Source organism: Cupressus sempervirens, chromosome 8, assembly GCF_028749045.1.
Source record: "Cupressus sempervirens isolate cs-2001-9-10 chromosome 8, ASM2874904v1, whole genome shotgun sequence".
Lineage (NCBI taxonomy): Eukaryota > Viridiplantae > Streptophyta > Pinopsida > Cupressales > Cupressaceae > Cupressus > Cupressus sempervirens.
In genome coordinates, this window is record NC_143125.1 from 168,905,633 (window position 1) to 168,924,362 (window position 18,730).

The window sequence follows — 18,730 nt, forward strand, 5'->3', positions numbered from 1 at the left end:
GGATAGGGCGTGAGCTGCGTGACTGTGAACTCTGTGGCTGTGCCCCCTCGCTCGACGTCCCTACTGACTGGCTCGACGTCCTAGAAGAGGATGCATCTCCTCCTAATGGTAATGTTTGATCCTCGCCTGAAGCATCATCATCCTCGTCCTAATCCTCAATGTCATCCATAGTGAACTGAAAATCAGTGTCAACCTCCCCCTCCATGGCCTGCCTCTCCAAATCAGCGATCTCATCTGGTGTAAAAAATGGACTTGGCTCCTGTGCTGTCCAATCAGAATAAGGATCTATCTCATCTAGATCAAGCGGACCAGGTAGTTCTAAGAGCTGTGACTTTTTTATGCGCAACTTAAGATTATAGTGCACATAAACAAGGTCATTAAGCCGTTTTTGAGTCATTCTGTTTCTTTTCTTTGTATGGATGGACTCAAATAAGCTCCAATTGCGCTCACAATGTGATGAGCTACAAGGTTGGGATAGGACTTTGAGAGCAAATTTCCTTAAATTGGGGGTATTGCCACCCCAACTTGCCCACCAAGCATCTGCAAAACAAAATTTAAAAAGTTATAAAGCAATAAAAAACAAAATCAGAAGCACAACTTATCAATTAGCAAAAGTTTTAAAGTTTGACGCTTTACCTGGTGTTTGAGTAGATCTTGCTCTCTTTGCTAGCATAGAAGAGAACAAAGGACCCCTTGATTCCACATAGATTTGTTGTTCGGTCACAATAAGGTCTCTCTCCTCTTCACTTGATATCATTCTCTCAATGCATTTAGAGAGACCTTCCATGACCTCTCCATTAGGATCTGAGTAGGAATCATCAGCCCTAAAAGAAATAGAAACTGATATCAAGTCTACTACACAACCTTAAAAAGTAAAGTAAAATAAAGACTTATTAAAATCCCAACTTCAAGGACAATCAATTATCATAGTACCTGAATTTGGGATTGAGGAAGTAGCTTGCTGCATGAATAGGTTGGTGGAGCATATTGTTCCACCTCCTATCAATTATTTCCCAAATGGGGTCAAATTTGAGACTGTCCTCGTGATAGTAACTTCTAACAGCCTCTTTCGCCCTATCCATGGCCTCATAAAGACCTCCCATTGGGGATTGCTGCCCATCACATGTGCGCAAGACTAGAACCAGGGGCAGAGACATCTACATTTGAAATTTGAAAAATACAAATTAGTTAATAACATAGTAAGTTATGAATTGAAAATGAAACTTGAATAAACTAAAAATATAATGAAGTTACCTCCACAATCTCCTTAGCCTTTGCAAAAAAGATATCATCAAAGACTATTCGTGCCACAGCTTCTCCTTCGGGCTTCTTTGAGTAAGGTGAAGCAACCCAATCAGCACACACAAACATTTGCTTCAAAGCCAATATGTGGTCAAGAATACTTTGCAACGTCAAGAAGACTGTTGCAAACCTTGTCATAGCAGGTCTCATCAAATCTTTGCCTTTAGTGACTTTTCTCATCAAACTGAGAACCCATGGGTGATTATAGATATATTTCGTGACTCGCCTAGCATCTTCCACAACTGGACTCACCCAATCAAGTTTTCCTATGTCCTCCAAAAGAAGGTCAAGGACATGTGCTGCACAAGGTGACCAAAAAAGTGTGGGATGCCTCTCTTGGAGGATTCTACCTAAAAGATTAGCAAAAAATCAATAATCAGTAACAAACTTTCCATATTTAGTATTTACAAATTACATCAAATCTAAATTGAATAATACCATAGCATTACATTCATGATTCATATTGATTCAAATATAAAAAATTAAATCTACCTGCTGCCACATATGCTGCTGCATTCTCTGTGATTATTTGCACCACATTCTCTATTCCCACCTCCATGACAACATACTCCAACATTAAAACCAATGTGGCTGCATTTTTCACTTTGTTGGAGGCATCGACAGATTTCCAAAACACCACATCATCTTTGCAAGCAATCAAGAAGTTAATAATGGTTCTACTTCTTCCATCTGTCCACCCATCAGATAAAATGGTGCAGCCATACTTCTTCCACTCTTTCTTTTGGTCTTCTATCAACAATTTTGCCCTACCAACCGCTTTGTCAAGCAACCTATAAAATTTAAGTGTAATATTAAATAAAGTGTAAGTGTTAGTAAAAAATTAGGAAATAAGTTATAACAATTAAGATTTAAAATATAACAATGAACTAAAGTGAATCTCAATTATTTACAATTACTAAATAGTAAAATACTAACCTTCCACTCATATCCTTGCGATTAGGCGGCTTGTACCCTTTGCCTGATATTGTCATTGCATTCACCATATTGACCCAATAGGGACTATCAGCGGCATTCATTGAGATATTGTTGAAAAACCAAAAATCAGCTGCTGCAATATCAGTTTGCTCATGCACTTCCTTAAACCATGCAGTGCCCTCTAATGATGGCTGTGCTCCAGGTGTGTTCCTGGGCACAAAATAACCACCTATCCCTGATGGGGATCTGGATGGTGATGATGAAGAAGTAGGAGATGTAGAAGAAGTGGAACCGGTAAAAGAGAAATTTTTTTTGCGGATCCGTGGGCCACGAAGAGATCCTGGTATGTTCTCAAGTGCTTCTTCTTCCTCTTGCATATCAAAAGGAGCTCCTTTAGATTCAGCTATGGCTGCCCTCATAGCTATTTTTGCCCTCTCCCTATTCAATTTTTTCTCTTTAGCAGCTGCAAGTAGGGCATGGATGAATCTTTTTTCTTCATCAGTTACCTTGAGACAAGGATTTGAGTCATGTTTCTTTATGCCTGCAAGGTGGTATTTGAGGCGGTTTATGCCTCCAGAAATAATTCTCTCACAGGGAATGCATATCACCTTCCCAATAGCATTTGGATTTGGAGCTTCATAGGCATACCGCCATGCCTTATCTCTTGCATTTTTAGGCCGAGTGCCTATATATCCAGATGGGCATGGTGTTTGTGGCCACTCTTTTTGTGGGTTTGTCATTTTTTTAATGGTTGACCATTGCCCTACACATAAATATATAGAGAAATGAATAAACAAAGTTAGAACTTAGAAGCTAGGGTTTCAAATGATTCAAACTTCAAACTTGAACCATATCCTTAGCAAACAACAAACTTCAACCATATCCTTAGAAGCTAGGGTTTCAAATGATTCAAAATGATTTTAAATGATTTGAAAACATTTACAAAAAACAACAAAAACAAAAGAACATTTGTTATAAAACTATAAAAAGTTTTCAAACTATGATAAGATGAACATACCTGGAAAGAAATTTGTCTTCTAAAATCGGTTAGAATCCTCTACAATCCACTCAAATCCGCCTTGAATCACTTGCAATCAGCCAAGAATGCCTCCAAACCTTCTTCTCTTCACTCCTCAAGGTTCTAAACAATGCAAATACAAGAAAGAATGAGAAAAAAACACGCTCACTGCCGCTTAAATCCGTCACAGGCCGCGTTCACCAGTAAATCGCGAGTTTTTAGGAAAAACTCGCCGAGTTTTTGCCGACTACTCGCCGATTACTCGGCGAGTTTTTACCAGATTGCCGAGTTTTTAAATCGGCGAGTTAACTGGTTAAAAACTCGCCGAGCTAGGAAACTCGGCGAGTTTTAAAAACTCGCCGAGCTAGGAAACTCGGCGAGTTTTAAAAACTCGCCGAGTACTCGGCGAGTTTTCCATCTATGTTATAGACACTACCGTACGGCCTTCCAATCACCCCGTATAGTCCTCCCAGTCTCAACCGTACAACCCTCAGTATCAACCATACGACTTCCCTATCCCAATTGTATGCCCTCCTAGCATGTACCGTGCGACCTCCCAGTTTAATCGTACAACCCCTTAGCCTTTATTGTACGACCTACTACCATATGGCTCAGACACTCTCCCTCTAAGCCGTACATTGCCTCCAGTTTGATGCCCTCAAACTGAGACAAAATTGGGTATACAGAGGATTCACGTCTTCACTACGGGGATCGATACATTACATTACCGCACCTCCTGTGGCACCCACATGGTCACCCTCTGTGACTCCTCTGTGGTCCCCTTCGGACAACCCTTCAACTATTTGTTCGTTGGCAAGTTGTCTTAGCCTTCGTCTCCATTCGGCTTGTTGTGCAAGTATTAAAGCTTGGTGTGTGGCTTGCAGAGCATTTGGTTGTTCCTTCCTATTTCTATTTTTTTTAATAAGTTGGGCATCAATTCAAACAAAACATAACAATGAAACAAAACACTTTTTATTAATACATTTCTCCGTACAACATGGGTGGACTCTGCGACCTTTTCATTACAGATTTACAAGTGTCCTTTTATTCTTCTTTCCCACGACTTAAAGCTCATGGGTTAGTCCTCCACCGGGTCCCATCACATTCTTTCTCTTCTAGACGGTTGTTTTCAGCAAAGTTTCGTACTATTTGTTGGCGGCATTGTTCTTGCTCAATTTCCTTCCTTCGTGTCGTTTGTGCGATGGATGCTTGGGCAGGTAGACGGGGAAGGTGATGCATCATCCTGTTTGTTGCGGGGCTCATGTTCAAGGCGTCCCACAAAGTGTCTTTGGTAGCACATATAGCCCCCCTTCATACAAATATTTTGATTGTCGCCTGAAACAAAATGTAAAAATTCTCTATTAGAGCATGTTTGCCTTCAAAAAGCTCTATCACTCCTTGATCATTGGTTGTGATATTGTTAGGAACAAATATTCCCATCTATCCGTCATATTCCATTCCCTTCTTTGCTTCCCAGATTCAATTGGCAACGACACCAAATGTTTACCATCACGAGTAAATTGGTTTAGTGCATACTAGAAAAGTAATGAAGCATAACACTAAAATAAGATAACACAATGTTTTGGGAAACCTTAGTACTCATTTTATTAATATTCATTCAATTACATCAAATGGCAATACTCTCAAGAGTTCTAATGATCTCTATTCCTGTCCAAGACAATGTACATATAGTAGCTGAAGGGTCGTGACTGCACCACCATGTTCTAATTTCCTTCAATAATGGACATTACTTAACACATAATCAAATAATATTCTTGAAGACTTCACAATTATTATCAGCAACAAATACTATAATTGAATATATACATAAAAAGGAGGAAAGAGGGAAAAGAAAAGTACAACTAGTTTAGGAACAAAGAAGCAACATACCTCAACATATACAACAATACACACACACACATAAGTATTTATTAAAAACAATTAAAAAAAAACATAAAGCCATGAAGAGAAATATAATAAAACCGAGATCAAATGAATAGGAGTGCAAAAAGAAACATATATATAGAACTAGTATAATCCATTACTTAAATCCAATATAAGTCCATAAGCTATTGATAGTACAATATGTAAGAGCCAGTAGTCTAGAATCAAGTCATATATCTTTGGTCACCCTTGAAAGGCAAAATGGATGAACCCCGTATCTTTACCTGCCTATAATATCAACTATAAACAATATTATATTGTCTAAACAATATTATTTGCGGGACTCGGACTCTCCTTTGACTTGGAAAGTCAAAATCCGACTCGGACTCGGACTTTGCGACCAGACTCAGCAAAGACTCAGAAAATTGGAAAACTCGTGAAATTCAAAGATTTTTAAGGATTTTAAGATTTTTTCATGCATCTTTTAGTCAATTAACATTAAATACACAATAATTGAGATAAATAGAAGCTACTTAATACACATACACAATTTTGCATAGATCACATAAGTATAAAAACAATTTTTTGAAGGAAAAAATCTGAATAACGCAATATAAAGTAATAAACATAGTGTGACTGCAGTGTCAAATGTCTAAAATATTCATGGAGTACGAAATCATGGTATCAAAAGTTCAAAACATATATCAAAATAACAACTAGAATGTAGAATAGTAGAAGACTAAGGCTCATAGTAGCCTATGTCCTACGAGTATGCCTAAGATAAGTCATGGAAGATTGTAGAGCCATCCTCTCTCATTGAGTTTGAGGCTGAACCTCATCATCATCGTCATCCTCATCCTCACCCACGTGATTGTCATCATCAGACTCAGATCCATCACTCCTCTCCTCAAGGTCCTGCACTCTATCTCCTTGCGCTCTAACCTCCTCGATTGCCATCGCTACTGCCTCAACCTCTCAATCCACCTGATCAACCCACTCCATGTCTTCATCACTGAAGACAATATCAAAAATCTTTGTGTTCCACTTTGCATGTGGATCAACATTATCTAATACAGTCATGATGTATCAGTGCCCAAGTTCTGTCTATGGTGAAGGTGAAGGTTGTAGTGAACAAAGACAAGATCATTCAATTTTTTCACTGCCAACCTATCACACTTCTTCAAGTGTATATACTCAAATATACTCCAATTACATTTGCATCCTGATGCACTAGATGGCTGACTCAAGATGTGAATCACAATCCTCTGTAAATTTGGCACCTTAGTGCCAAACATCTCCCACTATGCATTTGAAACAAGAAAATTTTAAATCAATTCAATAACTTTGACTTTATCAAATTATAATGGTAATAGAATTAGAAATTAGGATGTAGAATCAAAGACTTTTACCAGAAATGAATTGTGTCCTATTTTTCTTGCATAACTCCCGTGCAAATAAGTCCCCTTGAGCTTTCTCAATCTCACGGACTACTATTGTTCCAACTCTTGAATCGGGTGACATTCTCTCTATGACATGATAGAGGCCATTCCACACCTCATCATTAGCCTTGAAATGTGTGTTGAATTGGTATGTTGGATTAAGGAAGTAGGCCATTGCATGTATAGGCCTGTGAAGTAGATTGTGCCAACGTCTATGAATGACATCTCATATAGGTCCATACTTATCTTGATTCCTTGCAAAAAAAGGGAAAATGACCTCCTTCACCCTATCCATGTCCTCATAAATGTAGCCTATTGAGGGCTTCTCTCCATGAACAGTTCGTAGAAGAACAAGAAGTGGCTTTATGAACTACAATCATTGTGAAAGTTGGAAGAGAAACAATCAGCTTTAAGTTTTTTCTTAAAAAAATGAACAATAATTTATAACATAATTTCATAAACAAAAAAGTTGAAATGAGGACAGAAAGGAAAATTACTATCACAATATTAGCAATCGATGTGCAAAAGGAAGCCTCATAAAGAATGCGATCAATTGCATCAGTCATTGCAGTGGTCTTTAAATATGATGATGCAATCCACTTCTCACTACAAACATGCGTCTCAAACCTCTCTTTGAATTAAGCAAAGATTGCAATGTGAAAAAATTGGTTGCAAATCTAGTGACCTTGGACAAGACAACTCCTTTTGGTCAGTGTATTTCCTCATGAGGTTGAGGACCCATGTATGATTATATATGATTTCACATACACTCCTTCCTTGCTCTATAATTGTTTTTATCAAGGGAAGTTTACCAAGATCCTCTAACATGAAGTCAATGCAATGAGTAGCACAAGGGGTTCAAAATAAGTGAGGGTGTCTCTCCATAAGAAGCTTTCCTGCAACACCATAATTTGTTGCATTATTTGTAATTATTTGCACCATATTCTCCTCACCCATGTCCTTTATCACCTCATATGTTACCTCACAAAGATATTCTACATTCTTTGTTTTTCCTGAGGCATCAATTGATTTCAAAAAAACCGTGGCACCGAAGAAAAAAAATTAGTATAATGATCAATGATCAATCATAAATTCATAATTTAATAACTTAATCACTTAAGTACAAGTTCTACTTCTAAAGTTGAGTAGTGTTCTACTCCTATCAGTCCAATCATCCATCATGATGGTGCAACCCTTCGTCTTCCATACCTCACGTTGCTCCTTGATTGCACCTTCTCCATTAGCCACCCTTTGGGTCAAAATAGGGCCTCCTAGCTCGTCGACAGTAGGGGATTTGAAACCCGGAGCACAAATAGTAACAACATCGATTGCAATTTGTCAATAAGGGGACCTAAAACAAATAAAATAAAATTTAAAGCTAAACAAATTAGTATATTATATTATTACTATTAAATTTGAAAACAAATTAAAATAAACAAAATAAACATATTATTGTCTCTTGAAACTTGAAAGCAAGAGAAGTAAGACATAAATTAAAATTTAAATAAATATGTACGGTGCTACATTGAATGAAATGTTGTTGTAGAGGAAGAATTCTCCAAGTGCCAATTTTGCATTATCATGCTTCCCCTTATTCTAACCCATGCTCTCAAGCAATGGTTGTGCACCTGGAGCTGTGTGTAGAACAAAGATGGAATCAAGTGTCGATCTTTGCTTACGAATACGAGGCCCAATAATCACACTCATAGAAGCAGTAGCAGCAGTAGGTGGAGTAGGGGATAATGGAGAGCAAAAACTAGAAGATCCCTGTTGGGCTAGTTGTGCCATTTCTTCTTGATGCTTCTTGTTCAATTGTTTTTTCTTCATTTTTTCCTGTAGAAGAGCTTGTATGTCTCGCATAACATCTTGGTGTACTTTGCATTTTTTAATATCATGGCTAGGTATATGTGCTAGGTGATACTTCAATCTATTTATGCCTCTCTCGTTATATATTACACCACAATGCCAACATGTAACAACTCCCTTTTTGTGGCCCGGGATGGCATGTTTCTAAGCCCTATCCCTTGCAATTGCAGCTGGGCATGCAACAGGGTTAAATGCAGCCCTAGTTCCACTTCCAGAAGGCTCACCTTGAGGCATGATGTCAATGTGTTTGCTGCTGCAATATGAATTTATTATAAATAGAAAGAAGTTAGCATCAAATCAAATTTTTAAACTTTAGGGCCTTTTTACTTATAAAGTTTGTCATCAAGATAAATTAGAAAAAATCTAAATAGTAGATACTAGAAGTAGAGACTAAAACAAATGTAAACAAAATGGAAAGTAAAAAATATGAATATAAAACATATTACAATACGACACAAGGAAATGCAACTTGTTGCTTACCTCTTCAAATTTTCATGAACAATGGAAATGCAAGTAATTTAGTAGAAGCCTCCTCCAAATGCTTCCTTAAGTTCGTCTCAATGCTTAAGTGCACGCTACAAAGTTGCACAAACTATCAACAATTGATATGGGAAAGCCAACTGGTTTGCTAATTTCTCTCTCAAAACACCAATACTCTTCTCTAACTCTTTCCTCTCTATCACAAGCATAAGCAAAGGGTGGAATGGCCTTTTTAGGTCAAATAGATGTTATACAAACCAAAAAAATGCAAGTTAAATGTTTGATTTTTATAAACTTTTCACTTTTTTGGCCTTAGTTGATATTGAGTCCTGGGCTCGGGATTCAGTGAGTTCACATGGACTCGCTAGGATTCAACCGAGTCCGAGTCCAGAGGCCATTTGCCTCGGAAAGGCTGCCTCTACTTCGGACTCACAAAGTCCTGAAACAGTAGTCTAAACTATACACTTAAAGTATAGGTCATTAAAATGTTGGACCGCCTTTAGGTTGGAAGAATCCACATGTACCTTAGAAAGTCCATCCTCCTATTCATCATCGTTGTGGCCATCTTTATTTTTTTGTTATGAAGCATTCTAGCCCCTTCCATTCTTTAACCACTCGAATATGCATAATGGTTAGTAAACAATCATGTTCCTGATATTAGTTGGTTTCCTTTCTTTAAAGGAATTGAAATTGTTGATAATCAATATCACGTAGAGACAGACAAGATGAATCCTAATCCCATAGAAACTCCTTTTGGGGATAAACATGTTATCATAAATGTTATCTAGAACCTCATCTAGCTCCTCTAGGAGGAATTTCTTATGAAAACTCCTACAGAGTTTGCTCAAGGCCACTTATCCTTATCTACATGAAGGATTGTGGCTATAAACATCCCAATAACCTTAGTATTTGTTCAAGGCCTATCTATAAGCAGTGAAAATTCCTTATCGATGATCTATAACACAACCCTTATAATAAAACTATGTTTTGCTGTCATAATTTGAAATGACCCTTACTATAAAGGCCACTAAACCCTAATTCTGAGCTATGGCAAATTCATTAAAAACTTATTATGTAACTGTTAAATCTTAAACAGATTCACCTTATAAATGGCTATAACAATGTACTGATAATCGGAAGAAAACCCAACAGAACAGATCTGTGACGAACTTTAGTAATAGCAAAGTCTTACATTATTTGTAACAATTGAAAATAAAGGATAATAGTGCCCATACTCAGTTTTCATACAATGAAGCAATATCCAAAACCTGAGAGTTTTCCATGGAACATGAATGCTTTTCTCCTTGTCTGTCTGCAAACCTGCGGATAGAGTTTATTGATGGATTCGGGTGGTCCCTGTCTGCTAATCTAAAATGTGCTAATGCCGTCTCAAATTGCTATAATATTACCCAGTTATTATGGTGAACTGGCCTGGCTGAATCGGAATGGAAACTGAAGTCGTTCCCCGCTATCACCTAATACAGATCGCTCCTTGCCTGGTTTTAAAGAATTCACAATTAACCTCTTAAGAAGCTAGATCATCACTTGCAAAATTATCCTTGCGATTTCCTTATAATCTCCGAATATGTGATGGACGTTGGTGGTCTGGGCGTCTTAAATATAATCTTCACCGGCTTGCCAAATCCCGCTAGTCTTGTGCAATTTTTTTCAATATATAAATCCTATCCTTCAAACGGCGTCTACTGATTTGAATCGAATCCGCCTACGGCTTGATGTCAAGGAGAAGCGCCACAACCCTCATGGAAAATCGGCAATGTTATTAGGTAATGTTTCAAAGAACCTCCACTGCCTTGACTTTGATATGAAGAAATTCTTATAAGCCCGGTTTCCTTCCCTCAACAATTCTTCACTGATTACAGTCTCCAACTTGGCCTTAGGCCACAGATTTTGCCCCGATGAAATGACTGAAATGTCACCTGCTGTTGTGCAATAATTCAGGTGATATTCCACACCCTCAAAATTGCTTATCAATGGGAGTTTTCGTTCCCAAAGATAACTCGAGAATTTGTAGAACAAATGACTACAAATTGCTCCAACTGAAATAGAAGTTGAATCCACAAAACCGCTTGTCCAAATGGGTGCCTCTTGTCCTCTATTCATTCATTTTTTGAGAAGTCGCTAGAAGTTTCCAGAACAACTTATTATAATAACTTATTATAATGTATTTTATTATTAATTAACTTTATAAAATTAAATAAATAACTTTATAAAGTTAAAGTACAATCTCAATTTGACATTAAGACAAGTAGGCCCCACTTACTGGGTAATAACTTCCTGAGAGCAAGAATCTAATCATTTGTCAACAGAATGACTCTGTCTTCCAAAATTATTTGCCTACGAGAGTCAATGATAGGCAAATCCCCGGTAGAAGTTATGTCGCTAGAAAGGGGACATGACAGTCCGCCCTTCCTGAAATTGCTTGTCCTCAAGCAATCTCAAAGCTGGATGCTGCAAAACTGTTTCATTTTCCCAAGTGGCATCTTCAACTGGTAGATCTTTCCATTTAACCAAATATTTTCTGATTACCCTTCTGCGGAGCTGTTTTTCCCTGCTTTCCAAAATGAATCCCGGCACTAAGATCAATTTCCCTTCATCATCCAAAGGAGGTAATACTAATTCCGGCACTAAGATCAATTTCCCTTCATCATCCAAAAGAGGTAATACTGTAGAAGGTTCCACATTTTGTCCCAGCGCCTTTTTGAGGTGTGACACATGGAACACATTATACACACTACTATCTGCTGGAAGCTCGAGCTCATAAGCTAATTCCCCTATTCGTCTGGTGATCCTGAAAGGCCCATAATATCTAGGCTTAAGCTTTTCTGACCTGCTTCTTTTAAGAGTGGATTGCCGAAAGGGCTGAAGCATGAGGTAAACCATGTCACCAACCTCAAAGCTTCTCTCAGTTCTCTTCTGATCTGCATACTGCTTATATTGATTCTATGCCCGAGCAATGTTATCCCGAAGAGTGCTAATAATGTCTTTACTCTCTTGAATCAAATCCCCGGCACGTGGAACCCGGACATCCCCCATCAGCAAATCAATAAAGCTCGGTGCATCATACCCATATAATGCTCGGAAAGGTGTCATCTGAATTGACATGTGAAAAGTGGTATTGTAACAATATTCACACAAATAAATCCATCTTACCCAAGCCTTCTGCTGATCAGCCACGTAGTTCCTCAAGTAGCCTTCCACCCACTTGTTTACTATCTCTGTCTGTCCATCAGTCTGCAGGTGATAACTAGTACTGGGTGTGAGTTCAGTGCCGCATAATCGAAACACCTCCTTCCAAAAATGACTCAAGAATCTGCTATCCCTGTCACTGACAATACTACGGGGTATCCCATGTAACCTGAGAACCTCTCTGAAGAATACCTCAGCTACCTGTACTGCTGTATAAGTCGTGGTGATGGGAAAGAAGTTAGCATATTTCGTTATTCTATCCACCACCACATAAATGCAATCGCATCCCTGCGCCTTGGGCAATCTTGTAATGAAATCCATGGATATGCATTCCCACTTCTGTCTCGGGATGGAAAGTGGCTGTAAGAGTCCTGCTGGGAAGGTGTGCTCCTGTTTATTTTTTTGACAAACAGAACACTCACGAACATACTGCAACACATCCTTCTTGAGTCCTTTCCATGTAAACTGTTCTCGCACCTGTCTATATGTTTTAAAGTACCTTGGATGACCAGCTATGGGTGAATCATGAAGAGCCCGTATAATAGACCGTTTCACCTTCGATCCTGGGACTAAAAAGATCCTGCTCTTGTAAATGATCAAGTCATCCACAAGTGAATACCTAGTGTCAACAATTGTCCCATCAACTATCCCAGATGCCCAAGAGACTCTTAACATATTCGACAACAATCAAATGCTTCCAATCCTCAGAGATCTCAATCATCGCATTAAGATGTGGCCTGCGTGACAAGGCGTCTGCTACAACATTCTAAGTGCCTTTAACATATGATATATCGAAGTCGTATGCCTGCAGCGTACTCACCCATTTTTGCTGTCTATCATTGAGATCTCTCTGCCCAAGAAAATGTCTCAAACTGTTGTGGTCAGTTTTTATACAAAACTTACCACCTACTAAATACTGCCCGAACTTAGCTAATGCATGCATGATAGCTAACATCTCCTTGTCGTAAATGCTGAATGATTTCTCTGGCCCACGGAGTTTCCTGCTCTCATATGCAATAGGGTGTTTGTCCTGCATCAAAACAACCCCAATTCCACCTCCTGAGGCATCACACTAAAGTTCAAATGGTTTCGAGAAGTCGGGCAATGCTAGTACCGGGCATGAAGTCATGATCTCCTTAAATTTATCAAAACAAGCCTGTGCTTTTGCTGTCCAAACAAAAGCTCCCTTTTTGAGCAAATCTGTCATAGGAGCCGCATGTCGCGAATATCCGCAAACAAATCTGCGATAGAAGCCACATAAACCAAGGAATCCTCTTAGCTGGGTCAGGTTCTCAGGAATTGGCCATTCCACAATAGCACGAATCTTATCAGGATCCATCCGTACTCCTTCTCTGCTGATAATATGACCTAAGTATAATAACTTGGTCATACCCAAATCACATTTGGATTCTTTGGCATACAAAGGCTCTGCCTGCAAGGTCTTCAATACTGTCTCTAAATGCTCCATATGCTCACGCCATGTCCGACTATATACCAAGATATCATCAAAGAAAACCAACACAAATTTCCTCAGTTGATGATGGAAGACCTTATTCATGGTGGATTGGAAAGTAGCTGGTGCATTGGTCAACCCGAATGGCATCACTACAAACTCAAAGTGTCCACAATGACATCTGAAGGCAGTCTTCTCTATGTCTTGTTCTCTGACTCTGATCTGGTGGTAACCCGATCTCAAGTCTATCTTACTGAAGTAGCATGCCCCATGTAGTTCATCTATCAGCTCATCAATCTGTGGAATATGATATCTATTCTTAATGGTCTTCTTATTCAACATTCCGTAATCAATGCACATCCATAGAGAACCATCTTTCTTTTTTACCAAAACTATTGAAGAAGCAAAAGGAGACTTACTAGGTCTAATGTGTCCCATTGCGAGAAGCTCCTTGATGGTTTTTTCTATTTCATCTTTGAGCCTCTTTGGATGTCTGTATGGAGTGATCATAACTGGTTTAGCACCTTCTTCTAATTCGATGATGTGCTCAATCCCTCTATCAGGTGGTGTTCCAGGTGGAATATCGCTGAATACCTTACTATACTTTTCCCTCAATATTTGGATGTCTGGATGATATTCCGTCTTTTGTTGTTCCTCCTTTGTAGGCATGAGAGTACACACGGTTGCCCATTCAATATTGTTATGCCTCACCAACCTTTCCAATCTTCTGAGAGAAATAGTTCGGATATCACTATTCTTGATAGCTCTCAACACATGCTGCTTCCCATCTACCTCAAACTTGATCTCCATGTCCTTGAGACGGAAAGTGACTTCGCCCAATAAACGTAACCATGCCATACCCAAAACGATATCCAAGTCGCCCATATTGACCACATGGTAATCTTCTTTAAGCTCATAATTATTCAGACGTAAAGGCATGTCTTTGACCATTCTATTGCACTTAAGAGTGTATCCATCGGCAACCTGTACTCGGAGACCCTCAAACTCCTCTGTCTTGATTCCACGGTGCTCAATCAATCGTGCATCAATGAAGTTGTGTGTGGCACCTGAATCAACCAATGTGATCACCTTCTGTCCTGCTAGAACACCACGTAACCTAAAAGATCCCTCCTGCTGAATACTAGACAAACGCCCCTGCTGTAAATGTAACTCAATTTCTTCCTTTTGTTCTGAATTTCCTGTTTCTCCTTCAAGTTCTGAACTACTGTGATCATCCTCATTTGCCGCACTGTTGGAATCTAACCCTTCATAATATGCCCACATAACTTTGTTGGCCTTTCCTTTAGGTCTCAGAGGACAATCATGGTCCCTGTCATATGGGCCTTTGCAATAGAAGCATAGTTTCTTTCTGCGCAAATCGTTTAATGCTTCTGCATCCAAGGGTGATTTTCCTTTGGTTTCAATACTCTTCCCTTTATTCTTATCAAACTTCTTATTGTCTTTGAAAGAAGTAGTACTCCTGGTAGTGAACCTACTAGAAGATGCTGTTAGCTCCATACTCTGCGCTTTCCTCATGGCCTCTTGAAGTGTTGGTGGATCAAATGCCTTAATCCACCCCTTAAGGGGTTCAGACAATCCTCCTGTGAATAGGATAACCAACTGTCTCTCAGACACATCTTGTATCATAACTGACAACCTCTGAAATTCACTAATATAAACCTCCAAATTGCCTGACTGTCTTAACTGAGTGAGGTTGCGAAAATAAATCTCTGGATCTTTTTTATCAAAACGTTCAACCAATCTGTCCACAAAGTCCTGGTAAGATGTCACCTGGTTGTGTTGCAACGTAACCATCCCGTGTGACCACCAATCATGAGCTGCTCCCTCCAAATGCAAAGTGGCATATCTGATTTCATCTATTTCTGACATAGGCCTCAATGCCAGGAATGTATCCAACTTATGAACCCAAGCTTGTGCTGTCATCTGACCACTACCATTGAAAGATGGTAAAGTGAGTTTGCTAACAGCTCGCTGCAACTCAGTATCATGACCTCCTCTAGACCTCCTATTCTGACGGCTGCTCCTTATATGCTCTCTCCTTTGGTTTAGATAGCGATCAAAGTTCAATAGTTCACGCACATGCGGGGGTAATGCCTGCCATTCTGCAGTAGCAGCTCTGAGATCATCCTGGAAATCATCTGGCAAATCATCTTCTCCTATCTCCTGAGCCTCCTCCCTTAGGAAGGTGGGACGAGTAGGCCTATTTGCTGTCCATGATCTGTGCCTAGGAGCACCCTGTGAGCCTGCCACACTTCTATTATCATGATCAGGTGTACCTCTACCTTGTTCCTGAATCCTGGGCTGAACAACTCTCTCCATTATGGTAGTCAAAGCTTGTAGTGACTCAGCTATTTCTTGCTGTCTGGTAGTCATGATTGTGTAAAACTCTCTGGTTTCATCATCATCAACTCTGGGAAATCTCGGTGGACTCTGTGATTGTCTTTCACCCATATTACTGCCCTTAAGTATTGTTCTCCTGCGAATATAATATCTGGAATATGATTGCATAAGATGTCCTACCCAACAAAATGGCAGGAACACTGCTTTGATACCACTGAAATGACCCTTACTATAAAGGCCACTAAACCCTAATTCTGAGCTATGGCAAATTCATTAAAAACTTATTATGTAACTGTTAAATCTTAAACAAATTCACCTTATAAATGGCTATAACAATGTACTGATAATCGGAAGAAAACCCAACAGAACAGATCTGTGACGAACTTTAGTAATAGCAAAGTCTTACATTATTTGGAACAATTGAAAATAAAGGATAATAGTGCCCATACTTAGTTTTCATACAATGAAGCAATATCCAGAACCTGAGAGTTTTCCATGGAACATGAATGCTTTTCTCCCTGTCTGTCTGCAAGCTTGCGGATAGAGTTTATTGATGGATTCGGGTGGTCCCTGTCTGCTAATCTAAAATGTGTTGATGCCGTCTCAAATTGCTATAATATTACCCAGTTATTATGGTGAACTGGCCTGGCTGAATCGGAATGGAAACTGAAGTCGTTCCCAGCTATCACCTAATACAGATTGCTCCTCGCCTGGTTTTAAAGAATTCTCAATTAACCTCTTAAGAAGCTAGATCGTCACCTGCAAAATTATCCTTGCGATTTCCTTATAATCTCCGAATATGTGATGGACACTGGTGGTCTGGGCGTCTCAAATATAATCTTAACCGGCCTGCCAAATCCCGCTAGTCTTGTGCAATTTTTTTTCAATATATAAATCCTATCCTTCAAACGGCGTCTACTGATTTGAATCGAATCCGCCTACGGCTTGATGTCAAGGAGAAGCGCCACAACCCTCATGGAAAATTGGCGATGTTATTAGGTAATGTTTCAAAGAACTTCCACTACCTTGACTTTGATATGAAGAAATTCTTATAAGCCCGGTTTCCTTCCCTCAACAATTCTTCACTGATTACAGTCTCCAACTTGGCCTTAGGCCACAGATTTTGCCCCGATGAAATGACTGAAATGTCACTTGCTGTTGTGCAATAATTCAGGTGATATTCCACACCCTCAAAATTGCTTATCAATGGGAGTTTTCGTTCCCAAAGATAACTCGAGAATTTGCAGAACAAATGACTACAAATTGCTCCAACTGAAATAGAAGTTGAATCCACAAAACCGCTTGTCCAAATGGTTGCCTCTTGTCCTCTATTTATTCATTTTTTGAGAAGTCGCTGGAAGTTTCCAGAACAACTTATTATAATGTATTTTATTATTAATTAACTTTATAAAATTAAATAAATAACTTTATAAAGTTAAAGTACAATCTCAATTTGACATTAAGACAAGTAGGCCCCACTTATTGGGTAATAACTTCCTGAGAGCAAGAATATAATCATTTGTCAACAGAATGACTCTCTCTTCCAAAATTATTTGCCTACGAGAGTCAATGATAGGCAAATCCCCGGTAGAAGTTATGTCGCTAGAAAGGGGACATGACATAATTTTCTCCATTTTGTCCTCTGTAACCTCACTGTGGAATGACATTTCACTTTTCCTAACCTTCATACATATAGGAGTACCCATCATCTCAAGTCTCTGGAATAGCTTGCATAATAGATAAAATAAGATAATAAAACCGAAAAAAATAAAAATAAAAATAGACAAAAAAAGAAACCAAGAAAGACCAAAAGCCAAGAAGAGAAACCAAAGCAAAGAAAGATTACAAATGTATTAAGAGATATAAACATATATAAATTAGACGCTTGATACAAATATGTAAGCATGCTGGCAATCAATATATATATATATATATATATATATATATATATATATATATATATATATATATATATATATATATATATATATATATATGGGATAATAGGGATATATAAATATGTAAATTTGTCCATATACATACTCGTTAATATAAATGCTTGTATTTTAGAAAACTCAATTTCTCAAATTACAAATGATGTATTTTAAGGTTTTTTAACATATTTGAAAGTTAAAATCTACTTATTATTTCTTATATTATAACTTAAAAAAAAAAAAATTTACAGTCAAAACAAATTATTCCAAGATAGAATCATATTATTTTTCCTCATCTATCAAGTTAAATATATATGTTTTTCCTATATTAGTCAATCTAAAAATCTAATAACTCAAATAATTTTTGATTGTCTACTTTCTACTTTCCAGCACTTACATATTATTGTGTACTAACAAACTGCTACAGGTTTAGTCTTCACTAGTGAATCCGGAAGCGGGCACATTACATTGGTATAAGAGCATGATCTTGCCATTCTGTGAGTAGAGACTTATGCAAGGAAACACACAGGGAATGAATTAGCCAATGAGATGAGATCCTCCATGGAGCAAACAATCCAAACATTGATAAGCCAAACGGAAAAATCAAATTAGGCCCTCCTCCAAGTTCTACAAAACATGGGAAATGTAATCAATAACTTAAAAGGTCATCCCTACCAAGGGAGAGACACCGGCTCAAATCATTCAAAAAACAATAAAATGATCTTTGACACTAGAACTGCCCAACCCTGATTTGTACCTAGAGAAGGGTCCCCAAGTGAAAAGGAAGGAATAGAACAACCAATGACCTAAACTGAGTTAGATCCTCATATTAGACATGTGGTATCATTTA

At 38.4% G+C, this 18,730-nt stretch overlaps 2 protein-coding genes across 3 annotated transcripts in view; one reads left to right on the top strand and one right to left on the bottom strand.

Moving 5' to 3' along the window:
* TTN1 (ARM repeat superfamily protein) overlaps nucleotides 1-18,730 on the top strand; it is a 233,105-nt gene that overhangs the window by 176,938 nt on the left and 37,437 nt on the right. The gene's annotated exons all lie outside the window — the stretch shown is intronic.
* LOC149542088 (uncharacterized) lies at nucleotides 146-1,255 on the bottom strand. The gene is made up of 3 exons (XM_089797139.1): nucleotides 934-1,255; nucleotides 637-824; nucleotides 146-540 (listed from the first exon to the last, which is right to left on the bottom strand). The coding sequence occupies exons 1-3, from the start codon at nucleotides 1,155-1,157 to the stop codon at nucleotides 149-151; spliced, it is 804 nt and encodes a 267-aa protein (XP_089653265.1). The 5' UTR covers nucleotides 1,158-1,255; the 3' UTR covers nucleotides 146-148.

Bases quoted from the DNA above. Each gene is read 5' to 3' on its own strand.
- LOC149542088 (XM_089797139.1), bottom strand. From the start codon at position 1,157: ATGTCTCTGCCCCTGGTTCTAGTCTTGCGCACATGTGATGGGCAGCAA. The intron at 825-933 runs GTACTATGATAA...TATTTCTTTTAG, and splicing joins TTCCTCAATCCCAAATTCAG to GGCTGATGATTCCTACTCAG. The intron at 541-636 runs GTAAAGCGTCAA...TTTGTTTTGCAG, and splicing joins AAGATCTACTCAAACACCAG to ATGCTTGGTGGGCAAGTTGG.